The 22,454-nt window shown below is 37.7% G+C and overlaps 1 protein-coding gene across 7 annotated transcripts in view; it reads left to right on the top strand.

Moving 5' to 3' along the window:
- SLC44A5 (solute carrier family 44 member 5) overlaps nucleotides 1-22,454 on the top strand; it is a 380,599-nt gene that overhangs the window by 264,438 nt on the left and 93,707 nt on the right. For all 7 annotated transcript variants that reach the window (XM_040470674.1, XM_040470676.1, XM_040470673.1 and 4 more), the window contains one exon: nucleotides 11,631-11,704. In XM_040470674.1, the coding sequence (XP_040326608.1) occupies nucleotides 11,631-11,704 (74 nt within the window). The remainder of the gene's footprint in view (nucleotides 1-11,630; nucleotides 11,705-22,454) is intronic.

Below are 22,454 nucleotides of genomic sequence, written 5' to 3'. Positions count from 1 at the left end.
ACTAGCAATTTGTTGAGTGGTTTCTACCTACTGACAGATCCTTAAATATTATGCAAGTTTTACAAAGATGATGAATCACATAGTAAAACCAATTATGTCTGACCTTGTCCCATTTGAAACAAAAAAGACATTTATACAGACATCACTTAAACTTCTCTGTATGAAAAAATGAGGTTCTATTTCCCTCATTACAGTTAGAAAATATAAACCACAGCTGGTTAAAGCTACTCTCTCAATGCAATGGAAACCCAAATGCAAACTGGATAGAAGAAAAGATTATCCACAGAGGATAGAGAAATTTTTGAGATCTAAATATCATCTTATATGGTCTAATAAATTTGAACTACATTATCAACATCATCCTATAATTTCTTAGGATATCAAGTTATTTGCTGTATTTTATTACAGCAAGTTTAAAAAATGTTAAAAAATAATAATCTCACAAAATTAACACTCCTTTCTTAATGATTGGATGCCAGAATTATCTTCTAAAATAGATGTAAAATTTCCTTAAAATTTTTTTGAGATTTGAAAACCTTGCATTAAAATTGAACACCTGAAAAAAAAACTATTCTTATAATTAAAAACTCATTTATAGCTTCCTGATTCCAGTAATAGTGTAATTCTTCAAGATATTCTTTTAACCTCTTAGTATCCTTGTAGAAGTTATAAGTATAACTTATTTCTGAGATCTCAACTTTCACACACACACACACACACACACACACACACACACACACACACAGTACATGACATAACCTGAAGCTGTGGGAACAGAACAATAGAAAAATTTTAGACAAGGTGTCTGGGAGGGAGAAGAGAAGCTGGGAACATGTGGAAAAGATATAATTAACCCCTTCAAACAGAAGCTCTTAAACAATGTTTCTCTCACAAAATTACCCAAATCTCCACTAATAGTGAAGAGTAGAGGAATAGAGGTAAAACATTTTTTAACTCACATAAAATTTTACCCTGAATAGCCCAAATTTTGAGTTTGCCTACTTATTACGATGAGTTCAGATGATCTGTCCACTTCATGCCACACTCTGAAGTTTGCCAACTGTATCTCAGGGAAGCTTGGAGGGTGGTCCCAAAGTGCATTGTCCTTCAATAAAGCCTCATGGAGGCGAAGCAGTCCTATTTCCTGGAACAGACTTCTGCAGTAAGAATCTGAGAGGTAACAGATGACTTTAATGGCATTGTGCAGGTGCCAGCAGAACCACAGAGGAGCAATGCTTCTAAATTGTGAGTTATAAACGCAGCCATGTTGTAGACAGATGTATGCAGGTGACACCAGAACTTAAGAATAGGAGGTGATCATCCGACTGGAATTACAGGCAGTGGACAATCCCTAAACTGAATCATTAAACACAAATGGATGATCTGTCAGAGAATAATGACTTTTAGGACTTTCATTCTCGTTCTAATGCTTGATAATAAGGACCTTTCAGAATGGCTGATATCGTTGGAATTTCATCTGCTACAAAGAAAGAAAACCAGTAAATGAATCAGTTTCTGAATGAAGGTAGAAAACTGTCCCTGAAAAGAAAGCAGAATGACAGTTGTTGGAGAGTAAGAACTGGTGTAGAACTGAAATATGCATCTAACAAACAAAACTCTTTCATTACCTCCTAATTTAATCTCATGGGGTTGTGAAGGGCAGAGGAGGAAGGGAGCGGGGGTGGGGGGTGGCGAGGGGAAAGAGAGAGGGAGAGGGACAGAAACAGAGACAGAGACAGAGAGACGGAGTGGTGCTGATTTATTTTACTGGAGACAGTAATGTCCAGGTCATAAGCTTAAGCTTGACAAAAAAAAAATTGAATCCCCAGACAACATATCACTATATAGAGAGCTCCTCCTCCCACAAAAGCCTGAAATTTGAGACCTAGCACTTTTAATTTCACAAGAGCCTGCTTATGATACATTAGCCTGTCAGCAGTAAGAGGTGTGTTTTAGTGATCATTCATGTGATTGTATTTCTGTAACATGCAAGGCTCTGTACGAAATGTTGCCATAGAGGACTTTATGGTGTAGGTCAAAGGTCTGCAAGGTTTCCATAAAGGTCCAGGTAGCAAATATGTTAGGTTTTTAAGGCCAGATGGTTTCTACTGCAACTATTTAACTCAGCCACTGTAGCACAAAAGTAGCCTTAGATAATATAAATATAAGTAAATAAAATATAAATATATACAAATAAGTGTGGCTCTTTCCCAGAAATCTTTATTTATGGACACTGAAATTTGAATTTTGTATAATTTGTATGTCATAACATTTTTTTAACCATTAAAAATATAAAAACCACTTTTAATTCACAAGTTATACAAAACAGACAGTAGACCAAATTTAGCTTAGTCTAACCCCTTGGTCTAGGTTATAATAAATGGAAGATAGTTGCTCTGAGGATGTACAAACAAAATTCCTGTAAGTCTACAAAGATTAGAGGGAACTCTTACGTCAAAATTTCATGAAGGAGGTGGTGATATTTGAAATGAGTTGAAGGACGGAGTTTTAATTTTTTTTTTAATTTTTTTTTCAACGTTTATTTATTTTTGGGACAGAAAGAGACAGAGCATGAACGGGGGAGGGGCAGAGAGAGAGGGAGACACAGAATCGGAAACAGGCTCCAGGCTCTGAGCCATCAGCCCAGAGCCCGACGCGGGGCTCGAACTCATGGACCGCGAGATCATGACCTGGCCAAAGTCGGACGCTTAACCGACTGCGCCACCCAGGCACCCCCGGAATTTTAATTAAAAAAAAATTTACATTTAATTATTTTTTACGTTTCTATTCACTCATTTGATACCATATTAAGCTTATTCCTAGAAAAATCTTAAATTCAAAGAATATGTGACACTGAACAAATATATTCCTGTATATTGTGACCTAGCAGTGATTATGTTTTACATGCTGTAATTTTTTACGGTAAGAACACTTAATATGAAATCTACCCTCTTAACAAATTATTAAGTGCTCAATACAAAATTGTTAAATGTAGGCACAATGTTGTACCACAGATCTCTTATATCTTATCATCTTGTGTAATTGAAATTTATACACATTGAACAGCAGGTCCTCATTTTCCCCTCCCTCCAGTGCCTGGTACCTACTGTTCTACTTTCTGTTTCTATGAATTTGACTACTTTAGGTATCTCACGTAAGTGGAATCATCAGTATTTGTCCTTTTGTGATTGGTATATTTTCCCTAGCACAGTGTCCTCCAAGTTCATCCATGTTTATCCAAAAGAATTGAAATCAGGGTCACAAACAGGTATCTGCACTCCCATGTTCATTGCAGTATTATCCACCATAGCTAATATGTACAAAATGTAATGTCCATTACCAAATGAATGAATTTTTTTAAATGTGGTACACACACACACACACACACACACACACACACACACACAATAGAGTGTTATTCAACCCTAAAAAAGGAAAAGAATCCTATCATGAGTGATTTTGTAGATGGGTTGGAGATCCACACAGGGACACTTTTGTGGGTAAAAGGGAGCACTGAAAATGGTTACTCCAGGACTAAACCTGGCTGTTCCATGCAAATTTGGACATATGGATTATTCCAAGAGAAGAAATCTAAAGGGGCATTAGCAGAGAACCCTGAGTATAGTCAAGGGAGAGTGCATGGATGTACTCAATGAATGAAAAAGTCCAAGTTGGTTGAAGCACATTGAGAGGAATGGTGGGAGATAAAGCTAGAAAGATAGTGTGGGGCTTGAATTAGGATTGAACTTGTAGGTTCTTAAACATAAAGCCAAGACATTTGGAAATTACTAAATAGATGGTGGAGACGCACTGCCATTTTTTAAACAATAAAATGACATCATCACATAACAGTGATAATCAGTGATGTGCAGACTGATTGGATCAAGCAGAGACCATATGCAGGAGTCCAATTAAGAGACTACGGCAATAGCTTGAAGAGAAGATCAGAGAATTTGGACGGAATCCAGGTAGCAGGAATAGAAAGGAAGGGGTAGATGAAAGACACACCAGAGAAAAGGAGTCAAGAGAATTTGTCAATTGAATATAAAAGATAAGGTAAGAAAGGGAAAGTCAAAGGAAACTCCCAGGATTTAAATTGAGGTTAATATAGACATAGTATATTTGTGGGTTCCAGATAGGAAGGATGGGGATATCTACAAACACATAATACAATTGGGATCATATTCTTCATATTGCAATTTGGAAAAATAGATATGTTAGAAATGGTATTTCTGTAGTTTAACTTTTGAAAATACTTTTACCCCAGGGCAGCTCAATCTGAATAGGGTTTTGAATAGCTTTCTGATAAATGTGAAAGTGAGCATCTTGTTTTGAAAAAGTTGTTCTTTGATTTGGAGGTAGGGTGAGGGAGAGACTTGGGGCATATTTCTCTTTAACTATTCTTTCTTTCTTCTTTCTGGGACCCGGTGGGATGCAACACATTTTAGTTTAGCACAATGGTTCTTAGTACTTTCTATGAAAGTAAAAATGAATCCACCTGAGGTATAGGTACAGCTATGAGAGGTCTCTAGCTAAAATATGATTCAGAATGATTTCCAACCATGAGCTGGTATCACCTAGTTATTTCTATAACTGTCTTGAGAATCTTAAAATTATCCAAATGAAATCTTTAGTTTTTAAAAATAACTCATTTCCCGTGGTTGACTTCGAGTTTCAAGACCAGAAATGATACAGAAACTATAACAACAGTAGAACAGATCAATGAGACCAGGAGCTGGTTCTCTGAAAAAATTAATAAAATTGATAACCCCTAGCCAGACTTAATCAAAAAAGAAAAGAGAAAGGACCCATATAAATAAAATCACAAATCAGAGGGGAGAAATAACAAACACCACAGAAATACAATTATCAGAGAATATTATGAAAAATTATATGCCACCAAATTGGACAATCTGGAAAAAAATGGAAAAATTCCTAGAGACATATAAACTATGAAAACTGAAACAAGAAGAAATAAAAAACTTCAACAGACCGATAATGAGCAAAGAAATTGAATCAGAATCAAAAATCTCCCCACAAACAAAATTCCAGGCTCAGATGGCTTCCCAGAGGAATTCTACCAAACATTTATTTTTTTTTTTAAATTTTTTTTTCAACGTTTATTTAATTTTGGGACACAGAGAGACAGAGCATGAACGGGCGAGGGGCAGAGAGAGAGGGAGACACAGAATCGGAAACAGGCTCCAGGCTCTGAGCCATCAGCCCAGAGCCCGACGCGGGGCTCGAACTCACGGGCCGCGAGATCGTGACCTGGCTGAAGTCGGACGCTTAACCGACTGCAACCGACTGTGCCACCCAGGCGCCCCTCTACCAAACATTTAAAGAAAAATTAATACCTATTCTTCTCTAACTGTTCTTAAAAAAAAAAAAAAAACAGAAATGGAAAGAAAACTTTCAGACTCATTCTGTAAGACCAGCAATACCCTTATTCCAAAACTGGACAAAGACCCCACTAAAAGGAAGAACTACAGGCCAAGATCCCTGATGAACATGGATGGAAAAATTCTCAACAAGATACTAGCAAATTGAATCCAACAGTACATTAAGAGAGTCACTCACCACGATCAAGTGGGATTTACTCCTGGGTTGCAAGTGTGGTTCAATATTCTCAAATCAATCAACGTGATACACAATATTAATGACAGAATAAGAACCATTTGATCCTCTCAATAGATGCAGAAAAAGTATTTGACGAAGTACAACGTCTATTCATGATAAAAACCCTCAACAAAGTAGGGATAGAGGGAACATAACTCATCATAAAGGCCACATGTAAAAAACCCAATAGCTAATATCATCCCTAATGAGGAAAACCTGAGAGCTTTTCCTCAGGATGTCCACTCTCACCACTGTTATTTAACATAGTACTGGAAGTCCTAGCCTCAGCAATCAGACAACAAAAAGAAACAAAAGGCACCCAAATTAGCAAGGAAGAAGTCAAACTTTCACTATTTGCAGATGACATGATATTCTATATAGAAAACCCAAAAGACTCCAAAAAAATTGCTAGAACTGATACACTAATTTAGTGAAGTCATAGGATATAAAATCAACACACTGAAATCTTTTGCATTTCTATAGACCAATAATGAAGCAGCAGAAAGAGAAATCAAGGAAGGAATCCATTTACAAATTGCATCCAAACCCACAAGATACCTAGGAATAAACCTAACCATAGAGGTAAAATATTTGTACTCTGAAAACTAGAAAACATTTATGAAAGACAGTGAGGAGGACACAAAGAGATGGGAAAACATTCCATGCTCATGGATTGGAAGAACAAATGTTATTAAAATGTCTACACTACCCAAAGCAATCCACATATTTAATGCAATCCCTATCAAAATACTAAGAACATCTCTCTCAGAGCTAGAACAAACAATCTTAAAATTTGTATGAAACCCCAAAAGAACCCCCAAATAGCCAAAGCAATCCTAAAAAGAAAAACAAAGCTGGAGATATCATGATTCTGGACTTCAAGCTATATTACAAAGTTGTATTGAGCAAGACAGTATGGTACTGGCACAAATACAGACATATAGATCAATGAAACAGAATAGAAAAACCAGAAATGGACCCACAACCATATGGTCAACTAATCTTTGATGAAGCAGGAAAGAATATCCAATGGAAAAAGAGTCTCTTTAGCAAATGGTGCTGGGAGAATTAAACAACAGCATGCAGAAGAATGAAACTGGGCCACTTTCTTACACCATACACAAAGATAAACTCAAAATGGATGAAAGACCTAAATGTGAGACAGGAAACCATCAAAATCCTAGAGGAGAACACTGGCAGCAACCTCTTTGACCTTGGCCACAGCAACTTCTTACTATACATGTCACTGGATGCAAGGGAAATAGAAAACGAACTATTTGGACTTAAGATAAAAAGTTTCTGCATAGTGAAGGAAACAATCAAGAAAACTAAAAGGCAACCTTTAGAATGGGAGAAGATATTTGTAAGGGACATGTCTGATAAAGGATTAATATCCAAAATCCATAAAGAACTTACCAAACTTAACACCCTCCCCAAAGAAATAACCCAGCTAAAAAATGGGAGGACATAAATAGACATTTTCCCAAAAAAGACATACAGATGGCTAATAGACACATGAAAAGATGTGTGACATCACTAATCATCAGAGAAATACAAATCAAAACTACAGAGAAATATCTCCTCACACCTGTCAGAATGGCTAAAATTAACAACATAGGAAACCAGCAGGTGTTGGCCAGGATGAGGAGTAAGGGAAACCCTCTCACTGTTGGTGGGAACGCAAACTGGTGCAGCCACTCTGGAAAACAGTATAGAGGTTTGTCAAAAAGATAAAAATAGAACTACCCTTATGATCCAGCAATTGCACTACTGGGTGTTTACCCAAAGGTTACAAAAATACTGATTTGAAGAAATACATACACCCTGATGTTTATAGTAACTTCATCAACAATAGTCAAACTATGGAGAGAGCCCAAATGCCGAATGACTGGTGAATGGATAAAGAAGATATGGTGTGTGTGTATATATATGTGTATATGCACACACACAATGGATAATTACTCAGCCATAAGAAGAATGAAATATTACCATTTGTATGGATGTGGATTGAGTTAGAGAGTATTATGCTAAGCGAAATAAGGCAGAGAAAGACAAATACTTAGGATTTCACTCATAAGTGGAATTTAAGAAACAAAACAGATGAACATAGTGGGGGAAAGAGAGAGGCAAACCAGAAAACAGACTCTCAACTGTGGAGAACAAACAGAGTTACTGGAGGGGAGGTGGTTGTGAGGGATGGGTTAAATGGGTGATGGGCATTAATAAGGGCACTTGTGATGAGCATTGGGTGTTATATGTAAGTGATGAACAGCTAAATTCTACATGTGAAACTAATGTTACACTGTACATTAAGTAACTGGAATTTAAATTAAAACTTGAAAAAATAAAAATAAAAACAACTCATTTCCTATAGAATACTTAGGATTATGACAGATGCCCTGAAATAAAAAGAGATGAACAATAAGATGCTACGACTTCTAAAAATTTGAATTAAGCTTCTGCTATGTTCCTCACAAAATGGTGCCCAAGTTATATTTGATATTTTGTCCAAATTCAATTTTCCAATAGTTTTCTATTTTTTTAAGTTTCTTTATTATTTATTTTGAGAGAGAGAGAGAGAGAGAGAGAGAGAGAGAGAGAGAGAGAGAGAGAATCCCAAGCAGGCTCTTCACTGTGAGCACAAAGCTCCAAGAGGGGCTGTATCTCATCAACAGTGAGATAGTGACCCGAGCTACCCAGGTGCTCCCAATAGCTTCCTAAACAGTATTCCCCGCCCCCACCCGCCCCGGATGGAGTATATGTAAGGAAAGGGAGAAAAGCATTAATGGGGAAAAATGGCAGGTAATTGTAATTTCCTGATTTTACACACACGTGGGCACACACCCACACCCCTATTTTAAGAGGAAATTTCTAAAGTAACAGAGAGGTTCATGTTGAAAATGGCAGAGGCAGCTGGGTGCCAGATTTTGGGGCTGCTAGGTGGGTCCTGGGCATAGTTGAACGGGTCCAGGTGGAGTGGCAACCACAGTGATGAGGGTTCAGCTCGCCTGTGGAATGCCTTCACCTACTTTGTAGTGCTTTGCGGCATGGGATTGATAGTGCTGAACATCTTCCTGAAGTCACACCATGAGAGCACAAGAGAGCAGAGTTCTTTGTCACCTACTCCCATCTCCGCATCAGGTCCAAGCCCTTTACATGGGGAGATGGTAATTATACTCTATTTCATAACGCTCACGTGAATCCACTTCTGACTGGCTATGAAGATGAATAAAGAGAACTTGGACCACTACCCAGTGGGGAGCACAGCACTGGTCTGGACCATGACTCTGCACAGGGAGGAGAAAAGTATATGGGACCTTAAACTCAACTTCCTTAGTTGTGTTGAATGATGACCAGTATACTGATATTCCATCCCTTTGCTTTAGGAGGAGATAACTTAAATAAATAGACTGGACCATGAAAAAACAAACAAAAACAGAAAAAAGGAAACAAATCACTACAGGAACAAATTCAGAAACAGGAATGTTTTATCTAGAAAAACTCTCCTGCTTTTTGAGATGAATTTTCTATTCATAATTTTCAGTTTGTTCACCATTCTTTTGTGTTTAAATAATATAAAATTAAGCAGTCTGGCCAGGGGGTATGGTTCACTCTTTCTCTAAATCTGTGTACCAGAAAAACAAAGCAGACTTGAATACATTATCCTCCCTGGTCTCAGAATATAATCCCCAACACCTGAAAGTGTGAATTATTGAGAAATGCTATTCCACTATGATAGGAACTGCTGGGGGATGGTTGTGTAGGCCTGGAGTAGTCCGTGGTGCTGCAGCCTGTCCTTGGCACCAAAAAAGAGAGAAACCATAGTGTAAAACCTAAATTGGGCCAAAACTCCAACTAATGCCTGTTCATCAGTGCCAGTAGCTGATGAGTGTGGCTTTTAGTCTTAAAAAATTTCCTTTTGGGGGCGCCTGGGTGGCGCAGTCGGTTAAGCGTCCGACTTCAGCCAGGTCACGATCTAGCGGCCCGTGAGTTCGAGCCCCGCGTCGGGCTCTGGGCTGATGGCTCAGAGCCTGGAGCCTGTTTCCGATTCTGTGTCTCCCTCTCTCTCTGCCCCTCCCCCGTTCATGCTCTGTCTCTCTCTGTCCCAAAAATAAATAAACGTTGAAAAAATAAAAAATTTCCTTTTGGGGTCTGCTTCTTTGTGTCTTGTCCTTTCAGATTGGTAAGTTTCCTACATTCATCTTTCTAGTATGTTTACCCTTCCTTGTGCTTGCGACATAGCATCATAAATATGTAACATTATAATGCTATGTAATATTAGTTTATTATAAAAAACATTATAGTACATATTATATATAATGTGAGTATATAGATATAAACATATTATAGATAAATAATTACAAGATGGTGGCCAATTTGGCTGATGCTTCTGGTCACACCCACTCTCCCTCTTCTTGGTAGTTATTATTAAACACAAGGGCTTTGACAACTCCAAGATTTCTAATTAAGGCACACCAGCATTCTAATTTTCCCTCCTTTAGTTCCCTAACTGCAGGCATCACACTAATTTAACAACTGCTCTCAATTTAACAACCCCTCTGACAGGATGAAAACCTGATCCTGAACAGGATATGTCGGAATTCATGTGAACCAGATACTCACCTCACCCCCAAGCAGTTTTTTGCTTTTCAGTGACTGTCAAAGAAAGAAAGCTAGAGCACCTGTTTCTTCCCTTTTTACTACTATTCTCATAATTCTTAGACAAAATGAAATTTAAAATTCCTGGGTTGTATTTGGATTTAAGCAAATGATAGTTTGTTTCTGGATTGAGCATGATTAACTTTCTCTATGAAAGATTTGTTTCCTATTGAGGTAATAGGAACATGTGAAAAAATTTTAGATATGGCTAACTTGAGGCTTTACAGAAAATTGAAATAATATTAGAATAAGTACTAAATTAAAAGGGTTAGACATTGGAGACCTAGATATTTGGTTTACCTTACCCTCTCTCTACCTCTCTCTCATGGACCTTAAATAAGTCAACTCACCTAAAAACCTAAAGGTATCCTTAAGAAATTCACAATGTATGTGAATGCAGTAAAGGTATAGTAGGGCTTTATCAATGTAAGGTATTATTGTGTCTGTTACTTCTATTCGTCATTATTACTACCACCATCACAAAAAATAGTGTGTAACTTCAACCTCCCTGTGCTAAAATATTAGAGCATATATCCATATGCCCTCAAGAGCCAGAAGTTTTTGCTATGAAAGTTCTCATGTGCAACTTTTAATCCTCTCAAATAATTTAATCTTTTTTCTTTACGAATACATTTTTCATTAAGTTTTCAAGTAGAGAATAGGTGTATTGTTTTTCACTTTCAAGCATTTGGCCTTCCAGACCACTTATAAGCTGAACAAGATATAATATTAGAAGTAGGAAATACTTTAGTTGAAAGAATTGAGCATCTCTACTGGATTTTAGCCTGATTTGTGATTCTTGGCAAATCACTGAATCTCTATCAAGCCAGATTTTCTCTAAACCTAATTTGACAATATCTAATGTATAGAATAGTTGGTAAAAGTACAGTTTTGAGCCATTTTGTTTTTTAATGCATTAGATACACTATTGTTAGTATAGTTGCACCTCTACTATTGTTAGTATAGTTGCATAGAAAGTTTGTGTAGTCGGTCATTTATTTAATAAATAGTATGCTTTAAATATGTGTATAGAAAGATAATGGAGAAAGGGAGAAATAGATGTTTTATATGTTGATGTTGTTATAGTCCAGTCTCTAAAAATATCTTACAAATAAAGAAGCAAGAGAGAATAAACGTGAAGAATCCTGGGGAAACTTCTTTAATCATGGAGCTACGACCACTCCATTGCTAATGAAGTCTTTGATTACAGAAATACATCTGATATACCTTTCAGAATTACTGGGTATAAAATGGCATATCACAATTATTATTTTTCCCCTTTCCCATATTTGTTCACTAAATAAGATTTCATGTTGGATCGCTTTTAATTCTTTATTCCTTTTTGTTTTTAGGAGTTGTACAGATGTTCTGTGCTGCATAATCTTCATACTGTGCATTATTGGCTACATTATTTTAGGACTTTTGGGTGAGTAAATACGGGTATAGAAGATATGTAAAATTTGCTGATGAAGTAACTAAGTCAATGTCCCATTTTTAACATTAATCATTTTCTTCGCAAAGCCTTGTTATTATTGATTCTTGTCTTTTCTGGAGGGAATGTGCCTCACCAGTACTCATTGGGTAGCAGATTCAATGAATAATAAACACAAAGTAATTTATTCAAAGACAAACCCTAATTACTTAAGTAAGTACAATTATAAAGAAGGAAAAAAGTTTATGGTTTCTTTTTAATCATTTTTACTTTTGAAATTCTGTTAAGCTGCTAATTATGTTCATGTTGCTGTTTACTAATATGTACCAAGACCTAGATTAGTTGAGATAATACATAAACTTTTCTTTTTATAAGCAAATTTAAAAGAAGGAACAATCATTAAGAATTTTACCACATAATTCATTGATGTTTAAGAAGTCTCATTGTCTTTGCCTACCAGAAAGAGATATTCTGTTGTTTACTGTTAGGTTAAAGATTTTTCTATGAAAGTGAAAATAAAGAGGATAAATATACAAATTATTTACATTTTTAAAAAACTAGCAGAGGATAGTGAATATTTTCTGTAAAAAGTTTCACAATTGCATGTAAATATATCACTAATTCCCTTTGAGACTTAAGTCCTGCCCCTTAGATGCTGACTTAGGAAACTTTAATATATTATTATTAGAGCAGGGGCCAGAAAACTTCATTAATTCTAGTACCAATAATGAATGGCCTAGAGTTAGTGTGGATAGAATGCATAAGTAGCTGTGCCTACATTGGAAACAATGGAAAATGCTCTTCCCTGTTCTTCAGTTTTATCTCCCAATAAGGGAAATACTTTGAGAATAGCAATTAAAACTAATTTCCAAAAGATCATCTCAGTAATATTATGCAAAACCTATACAGAATTGGAGAATTCAAAAAAGTAAGGCAGGAAGAAAAGTAGGGAGAGAAGAATAAAGGAGAATAAACCACAAAATTAAATAATGTTTTCTAAGACCTTCAGAAGATTCCTTGGTTATTTCTTCAGAGTATTTTAACTTGAAAACATTAAAGCCATTATAGCACATTACACAGTCTATAAATTGAATATTACAACATAAATTTCCTTACAGAATTAACAGAATTTTAGCTTCTCTAACTTTGGGACACATTTTTCTGATCTGATTTTTTTGGTTGTTTTTACTTTTTGTCATAGAATTGAAATTGGTTGCATAAGAGAAAGGAGTTGGAGCCAAGTCGATCTAGGGTTTGCTTGCATTATTTGGTGGACTTGGGTTGGTTTCTTAACCTCAATTTTCTCATCTGTGAAATATAGGAACACTACCTACTTTGCAGGGCTGTTGTGAGAAGTAAATGAAATGATATCCAGGTATACAAATAATAGTACATAATACTGCTAGGCAGTATTTCATTTGCTGCCATTGTGTATTCTAGTTCTGAATTTTAAGAAATTGTTTTTAAATTAATTTATTATATCATCTCTCTATGGCAACCCATAATTTTGGTTATTAAGTTTGAATGCACACAGAAACTTCACAAGGATCTCTTAGTTTGCCTGGAATCTTTCCATCAGGGGATCTTCTGGCATAACAAATAAGTCTCCTCCATATCTCAGAGCCAGTGTGTTGTAATCCACAGAGAAATGTGTTCTGTCCTTATATAGAACTGGGAAAGCCACTGCCACTATCTTGTTGACACAGTAGTGAAAAGGGGTGGGAGTGCACACCGTCATTCCCTCTGGAGCAAAATAAGAATTTTGCTTCTTTAGGATCTCCGGATTTGGTTTATAAATACCTTAATTAATATAAATAAGTTGGAGAATAAATGTTCCTCAATGAAAAACTGTGTTCAATACTGGATTTAGTGATTCTTCCACATTAATCCTGATGCCACTGATTAAAACGAATGACTCACAAAATTTACCGAATATATATGTATACATATGTGTATTTATATACTTTTCTCATTCCTGAACCACAAATAGTCTAACTAGTCTAAGATAAACTTACCTCTTCAGTTATGTCTTATATTGGATTTAAAGGAAGAACGGCAGAAAACGATTAGCAGAGGTTACCAGGAGTGTGAAAAATTTTTTGGCATGAAAGAATATATACCTTCACCTGAGGAAAGATGATGTTATCTCAGTCACACCAATATGTTATAAGTAGTGTGAAAATCAATAAAAGGAAATATTTTTTAAAAAATTTTAACTGATTTATTTTTGAGAGAGACAGAGTGTGAGTGGGAGAGGGGCAGAGAGGGAGATGCAGAATCTGAAGCACGCTCTAGGCTCTGAGCTAGCAGCACAAATGTGGGGCTTGAACTCATGAACCATTGAGATCATGATCTGAGCCCAAGTTGGCCACTTAACCGACTGAGCCACTGAATGCCCCAAGGAAATCTTGTTTAAGATGGAGTTGGGAGGCCAACAGAGGAGCTCTCATGCCTGCCACTCGTCATTGGTTGCACAGCCAATGGGAAGAGAGGTACCCCCCAAGTCAGTAGGACTTTACTTATTTATTTTAAAAGATACAAGCATTTTTATTTTATTTTTAAACTTTAATTCCAGTATAGTTAACATACAGTGTTATAGCAGTTTCAGATTTACAATACAGTGATTCAACAAGGTCAGTCCTGCTTTAGCTGCTACTTTACTATCCCTGCAGAAGGAAGAAAAGTCTCACCCCAGCAACAGCCCAGCCAATGAGAGACAGTCACAACTCAGCACATGAAAAGCCACTATACTTCAATTCCCAGGTTACTCCAGTTGAGTTTTTGATTATAATAGCCCTCTCAACTTCCTTTTTTGCCCTATTAAAGGAGTGTTCCTCTTCAGTTTTGTTGTAGCTTGCTCTGCTATTCCCAGGTAAACCTGTTTTTGCCGGTAAACCAACTGGCAGTTTTATTTTAAAGGTTAATAGTGGTTTGACATCTTTTGCCATTTTGTTAGATCAGGACCTTCTAAGGCATATCTTCCATCCATTTCTTTTCATAAGAAGTTTTACCATGAAAGAGCCATGTTTCTCACAAATTCAGCTGAGGAAAAAAACAAAAAAACAACCTGTTCTTTGCCCTTTATGGGGAATATGGCCAGCTAGGTAACACTTGGATGCAACAAAGGCACTTGACATTCTGCTAATGAAAAGCAGAAGTGGAGTCTGGATAGAAGGTAATCACATCTCCTTGAAAGATCAAACTAACGTTTATGATAATAGCTCTCTTTTGTCCCACTTCACTGATGGTTGCTATTCAATTATTGTACTAGCTAGAAAAAAGAATTGGAATATTTATTATGCAAATTGTCCTTTGTTATCCTTGTGCTAACATTACGCAATAATAGCAGAATTTTAACATTTAATAAATTTTTCTTTTTCTTCCCCTTTAAAAAAATTAATTCTAGTATAGTTAAAATACTAGTTTCAGGTGTACAATACAGTGATTCAATTCTATACATTACTTAGTGCTTATCAAGGGAAGTGTACTTTTAATCCCCTTCCCCTATTCCACCCACCTCCCCTCTGATAATCATCAGTTGTGTATAGTTAAAAGTCTGGTTGTTGGTTTTTGGGGTTTTTTTGTTTTGTTTTTTTTGGTTTGTCTTTTTATTTTTCCTGTTTGTTTTCTTAAATTCCACATATGATCCAAATCATGGAATTTGTCATATTTCTTTTCTTTTCAAATGTATTTCCAGTTAAGTGTGTTAGTTCGTTGTGTTTACGTGGGATGCACCTGAAGTTAGGGTCCAAAGTTTGTGTTTGTTTTTGTTTTTCCGTCTTAGGGATAATTATCCCTGTTAGTTGAGATGCTAGGAAATTAACAAGAAAGTAAAATAATGTAAACAAGCCGAGAACTCTCGCCATGCTGTGAGAGGCCTAAACCACGTGGAGAAGCCCTGTGTAGGGAACTTGATCAGCAGGCTCAGCTGAGCTCCCAGAAATAGTGTTTGCCATCAGCTTCATAAGGTTTTCAGATGATTGAAGCCCCCGGCAACATGTGACTGCATGAAAGATCTCAAGAGCCCCAGCTGAGCCTTCCCCAGATTTCTAACTGCTGAAATCATGAGCAGAATAAAATGGTTGTATGAAGCTAGTGGGTTTAGGGGTGTAAAAACAGATAAGCAGAACAAAATTTTGTACCTGGAAGAGGGACGCTACTTAACAAAACCTAAAACATGGGCATTGGTTTTCAAACCAGGGCATGTTCAGAAACCCAATGGATTTTGAGGAAACTGTCAGAGTTCGAAGGAAAGTGAGAAAAATGCAATTAGAAACAGGAGAGAAGGGCACCTTGTGACATAGTGTTGAAAGTTTGGCAGCATTGCTGCTCCTGCTGCTGCAGATGGTAATGTGGGAGGCAAGAAATGTACCTAATGAATTCAGCGATCTAGCTAAAGATTGTGCTTAGGGGAACCACCAGCTCTGAAGAACATCATCCACACCTGGGCCTTACTTAGGTGATGAGATCCAGACCCTGAGCCTGAGCCTGATTCTTTAATTGGATGAGGCTTCTGAGGACCTTGGGAGAGTATCAACGGATTTGATTGTGGAGGGAATGTAAACAGTGTGTGGCCAGAGGCTGGACTATAGTAGTTTTAATACATGGCTGTGACTTCTTTGCCCCTCTTTCTGCCAAGAGGTATGTGCCTGTGTCTCTTTCCCTTGAATCTGGTAAAGCTTAGGATTGCTTCTTTAATAGAGAAATGAACTAAGCCAAGTAAGACTAGTTAAGGGCCTTGACATGCCGGTGATGTATAGATCATTGCAAAAGATTAAAGGAAGGTCATCATGGGTCCACTGGACCTCTCAGTAGGACTGAAAGTACCAAGTACAGAGAGGAGGAGGCTTAAATTCTTCATAATTCAGTCTTAAATCCTTCATAGGATGAGGTAGAAAATAAACAAAATAGCTAAGTTAATATCTAAATGTGGTCAAACTTGACTCCATCATTTCTGGTATTAAAGTATATGGGGGTAATAATACAGTCACATGTGTACTTTTCTATTCATTGCTTCAGGAAGTCCAGCATATCATTCCCTTCCCTGACTTTAACTGCCCCAAAATGCCCAGGAAGGTGAAGTCTTACTTCCAGTTTCTAGGTGGAGAGAGAAACCTTATAGTCTACTGGAGCTCTGACATTTTGTTGGTGCTATTTGGTATCATTTCTTAGTCAGTTACTCATCTGGATCCTTCTACTACTGTAGGGTTTCCTACACTAGGATCCAAAAATAGAGCTTTTTTAAATGTTATTTAATGGGGTACCTTGGTGGCTCAGTCGGTTGAGTGTCTGACTTTAGCTCAGGTCGTGATCTCATGGTTTGTGACTTTGAGCCCCACATTGGGCTTGCTGCTGTCAGCGGAGAGCCTTCTTCGGATCCTCTGTTCCCCTCTCTCTGCCCCTCCCCCCACTTGTGCTCTCTCTAAAAACAAAAATTTAAGTAATCTCTACACCCAACATGGGGCTCGAACTCATGACCCCAAGATCAAGTGTCACATGTTCCTCTGAGTGAGCCAGCCACATACTCCCCAAAATATAGCTTTTAAGTCTTTAGGTAGTGATCAGTCATTTCTCCTCAAAGCATGACTAGTGTCTGAATGCAGCCCCTACTCTTTTAGGCCCTTATGATGCCTAAGTACCAGCTCAGTCTCTGCCTTCAAGGCAGGTTCCCTTTTGTAGTATTTGAATTCCTTTTGGCCCTAAGACCTAATTCAAGGTCAGTCGTTTCCATCCTAAATTAAAATCTCAGGGAGAAAAGTTTGAGTTCTTCTTTCTTATAAAGAAAATTGATCCTCCCCAAACCAAGGAGTATAAAAAAAAAATGGAGAAACCGTGTTTTCTTAACTGAGAGGTCACTCAACTGACCTTTTGAGGAACAAAAATAATTCCAAGGTGACTTTGATTCTGTCTATACATGGAAGCAACGAACAGTTCATCTTACTAATAAATAAGTGTAATTAAATAAGTTATGCCTCCCCAGGTGTCCTGTTATAGTTTGTGAGCTTGGTGGTAGGATCCTAATGTTCATGGTAAGGGGAAACTGGTGATGGGCAGTGGCTCTGATAGGATGTCCCACTATGTTTTTAGTCTACTTGGGAACAAAAATGAGCATGCCTATCTGATCACGGCTTGGAAACATTGTTTTAGCACAGGAAAACCATTTCTTCCAATAAAAAAGTAAGAAATATAAAGCATTCTAGTTCCCATATTTTATTTTTTTTAAGTTTGTTTATTTTGAGAGAGAACATAAAGGAGGGGCAGATAGAGAGAATCTCAGGCAGGCTCTGCACTGCCAGCCTGACACAGGGCTTGAACAAAAACCTGTGAGATCATGACTTGAGCCAAACCCAAAAGAGGTGCTTGACCAGTTGAGCCACCCAGACTCACCTCCTTTATTTTTAAAGTTGTTCTAGTAAGCTTTTCTTTTTTAAAAAAGTTTTCTTTTGGGGTGCCTGGGTGGATCAGTCGGTTAAGCATCTGACTTCGGCTCAGGTCATGGTCTTAAGGTTCATGGATTCGAGCCCTGCATCGGGCTCCCTGCTGACAGTGTGGAGCTTGCTTGGGATTCTCTTACTCTCCCTCTCTTTCTCCACCCTCCCCCCATTCACACTTTCTCTCTCTCAAAAATAAACTTTAAAAATAAATAAATAAAAATTAAAAGTTTTTCTTTAAAAAATTTTAATTCCAGCATAGTTAACATACAGTGTTATATTAGTTTCAGGTGTACAATATAGTAATTTGACAATTTGATACATTACTCAGCACTCATCCTGATCAGTCTATGCTTAATGCCCTTCCCCTATTTCACCAATCCCCACCCTCCACCTATAACCATCAGTTTGTTCTCTATAGTTGAGTCTGTTTCTTGGTTTGTCTGCTTTTTGTTGGTGTGGGCTTTTTTTTTTTTCCCACATGTGGGTGAAATCATAAGATATTTTGTCTTTCACTTATTTCAGTTAGCAGTATACTATCTATACCTATGTTATTACAAATTGAAATGTTTCATTCTTTTTTAAGGCTGAGTAATATTCTGTTGTGTGTATATATATCACTTCTTTATCCATTCATCTATCGATGGACACTTGGGCTGCTTCCATATCTTAAGTTATTGTAAATAATGTTGCAATAAACATAGAGAAACATATATCTTTTCAAATTAGTGTTTTTATATTCTTTGGGTAAATACCCAGTAGTGGAATTACTGGGTCATATGGTAGTTCTATTTTTAATATTTTGAGTAACTTCCATAACCTGCATATTGTTTTCCGCAGTGGCCGCACCAGCTTGCATTTCCATCAACAGCGCATGAGAGTTCCTGTCTCTCTACATCCTAGCTAAGAAACTTGGTGTTTCTTGTGTTTTTGATTTTTGCTATTCTTACAGGTGTGAAGTAATATTTCATTGTGGTTTTGATTTTCATTTTCCTGATGATTAACGATGTTGAACATTCTCTCCTATGTCTGGTGGTCTACTGTGTATCTTTTTTGGAGCGATATCTGTTTATGTCTTCTGCACATTTTTAAATTGGATTGTTTGTTGTTTTGGATATTGAGTTGTATAAGATCTTTATATATTTTGGATACTAACACTTTATTGGATATGTCATTTGCAAATACCTTTTCTCATTCAGTAGGTTGCCCTTCAGTAGGTAGTTTTGTTGATTGTTTTCTTTGCTGTGCATAAACTTTTTATTTTGATGTTGTCCCAATAGTTTATTTTTGCTTTTTAAAAAATTTTTTGAGAGAGCATGAGCAGGGGAGAGGGGCAGAGAGAGACAAAGAGAGAGAATCTTAAGCAGACTCCATGTTCAGCATGGAGCCCAATGTGTTTAGTGATAAATTCCTTTAACTTTTGTTTGGGAAATTTTTTATCTCTCCTTCTATTCTGAATGATAGCCTTGCTAGATAGAGCATTGTTGGCTACATGTCTTTTTCTTTCAGTACATTGGTTTTGTTTTTTTTTTTAATAATTTATTGTCAAATTGGTTTCCATACAACACCCAGTGCTCATCTCAACAGGTGCCCTCCTCAATGCCCATCACCCACTTTCCCCTCTCCCCCACCCGCATCAACCCTCAGTTTGTTTTCTGTATTTATGAGTCTCTTATGGTTTGCCTATCTCCCTCTCTGTAACTTTTTTTTTCTTCCCCCTTTCCCCTCCCCACTGGTCTTCTGTTAAGTTTCTCAGGATCCACATATGAGTGAAAACATATGGTATCTGTCTTTCTCTGCCTGACATATTTCACTTAGCATAACACTCTCCAGTTCCATCCACATTGCTACAAATGGCCAGATTTCATTCTTTCTCATTGCCAAGTAGTATCCCATTGTATATATAAACCACATCTTCTTTATCCATTCGTCAGTTGATGGACATTTAGGCTATTTCCATAATTTGGCTATTGTTGAGAGTGCTGCTATAAACATTGGGGTACAAGTGCCCCTATACCTCAGCACTCTTGTATCCCTTGGGTAAATTCCTAACAGTGCTATTGCTGGGTCATAGGGTAGATCTATTTTTAATTTTTTGAGGAACCTCCACACTGTTTTCCAGAGCGGCTGCACCAGTTTGCATTCCCACCAACAGTGCAAGAGGGTTCCCGTTTCTTCTTTCAGCACTTTGAATATATCCTACCATCCCTTTCTGGGCTGCAAAGTTTCTGTGAAAAATAATTGGCTCATCGCCTTATAAAGTTTCCCTTGTATATAATTGTTTTGTTTTCTCTTGCTACTTCTAAAATTCTCTCTTTATCATTACTTTTTGTCATTTTAATTACTATATGTCCTGGTGTGGACCTCCCTTGGTTGATTTTTATTGGAGATTTTCTGTGCTTTCTGGATCTAGATTTCTGTTTCCTTCTCCAGATTTGGGAAGTTTTCAGCTGTTATTTCCTCAGATAAGTTTTCTGCCCCCTTCTCTCTCTCTCTCTCTTCTTTCTGGGACCCATATAGTGTGAATGTTATTATGCTTCATGGTATTCCCGAGTTCCCTAAGTCTATTTTCATTTTGTATTATTTTTTCTCTTTCCTATTTGGCTCAATTGCTTTCCATTACTCTGTCCTCCAGGTCACTGGTTTGTTTCTCTGCTTCCTCTAGTCTACTATTTATTACATCTAGTATATTTTTAGTTTTAGTTATTGTTTCTTCATCTCTGATTTGTTCTTTTTTTATGTTTTCTGTCTCTTTGTTGAAGGTCTCACTTAGGTCCTCCGCTCTTTTCTCAAGTCCATTGAGTATTTTTGTGACCATTACTTTAAATTCTCTATCAGACATATCTATTATTTATGTCCATTATATTTAGCTCCCTGTGATTTTGTCCTGTTCTTTTATTTGGGACATATTCCTCTGTCTCCTCATTTTGTGTAACACTCCATGTCTGTTTCTATGTGTTAGGAAAGTCTGCTATGTCTTTTGCTCTTGAAAGTAGTGGCCTTATGAAGAAGATGTCCTATAGTGCCTTGCAATGTGATGTCCCCTGTTCACCAGAACCTGGTGCTTCAGGGGTATCTCCTATGCGTGTTCCATGTGTCTTGCTGTTGTGGGTAAGCTGTGTTTGCCTTTAGTCCACTTGTCTACAATGGTTCTTTGTTTGTTGTGGGCAGCATTTGGTTCCTATGGTGGTAGTGGGCCATTCTGGGGCTGCCATGTGCTTGAGTTGATTTAGACCAGGTATTTGCTAGAGCTGAGGTAGCACCAAACTGCAGGTGCTTTCCTTGTGTTGTCCCCTGAGAAGCTTTTGTTGGTGAATGGGGCTGTACTTGGACCAGATGTCTGCCCCCAGCCTCTTACTGGGGCCCCAATCAGTCTGGTGCATGTGGTTATCTTCCCCTCTCCTTGGGTTAGGAGTCACTTTGGAGTTGTACTAGCCCCTCTGGGCTGCTTGCACTCTGCCAGGCTTGTGACATTGCTTTGGGTGTTCTCTGCTGAAGGGAATACTGGAAGCACAGGTCTACAGGTGAACGTGGGGGCAGAGTGTGTGGGTACCAGCAGTGTCCTCACCGGTCCGCTTCAGGAGTGGACCTTCAGCTGCCTGGGGGAATTTCTGCTGAAGCTGTTAATGGATGGGACAGATCTGCAAAAGCCCACAGGGGCAGGCACACTGTTAGCACACTAGGTGGAAAGTGTTCAGGCTGCACTAGTTCCTGCAGAGGAGGGACATGTCACCTGCCAGCTCTGTTGTTCTTAGAGAAGTCTCCCAAAGATCCCTGCCCCTCCACCACAGGCTCTGATATTAGTAAATACATCTCCATCCCCTGTACCCCAGGCATTTTTAAAAAGTGCTGCTTCTAGGGACGCTTGGCTGGCTCAGTCAATAGAGCATGCAACTCTTGACCTTGCGGTTGTGAGTTTGAATCCCACGTTGGGTGTAGAGATTACTTAAAAATAAAAATCTTAAAAAAAAAAACTACTTCTATATTGTATTTCAGAGTTGCTATTTGTTATACTGTTTCCTTAAGGGTGGGGACTCTGGTTTATCATCCTTTGGCCCTCCTAGAGCCAAGCAGCTGATTTTGAAGTTCCAGATGTTAAGCCCCATGATAATAAGACCTTATGAAATTAGGCCCCTATGGTTTTCAAAGCTAAATATTATGGGTATTCATATTCAAAGTGCAGGCCCCCTGCCTGGAGTGGAAGGTTCTGTTTTTCTTTCTTCCCTGTGCGCATGACATGCATCCCTCCCATGGGCAGTCGTGTGGGTCCATTTAGCTCCCCACTGTGTTTCTGCCCTTCCTATATTTTCCAT

Source organism: Herpailurus yagouaroundi, unplaced genomic scaffold (assembly GCF_014898765.1).
Source record: "Herpailurus yagouaroundi ecotype Mexico unplaced genomic scaffold, PumYag 77, whole genome shotgun sequence".
NCBI lineage: Eukaryota > Metazoa > Chordata > Mammalia > Carnivora > Felidae > Herpailurus > Herpailurus yagouaroundi.
The sequence above is the reverse complement of the archived record's forward strand: the minus strand, read 5'-3'. Positions and strand labels throughout refer to the sequence as shown.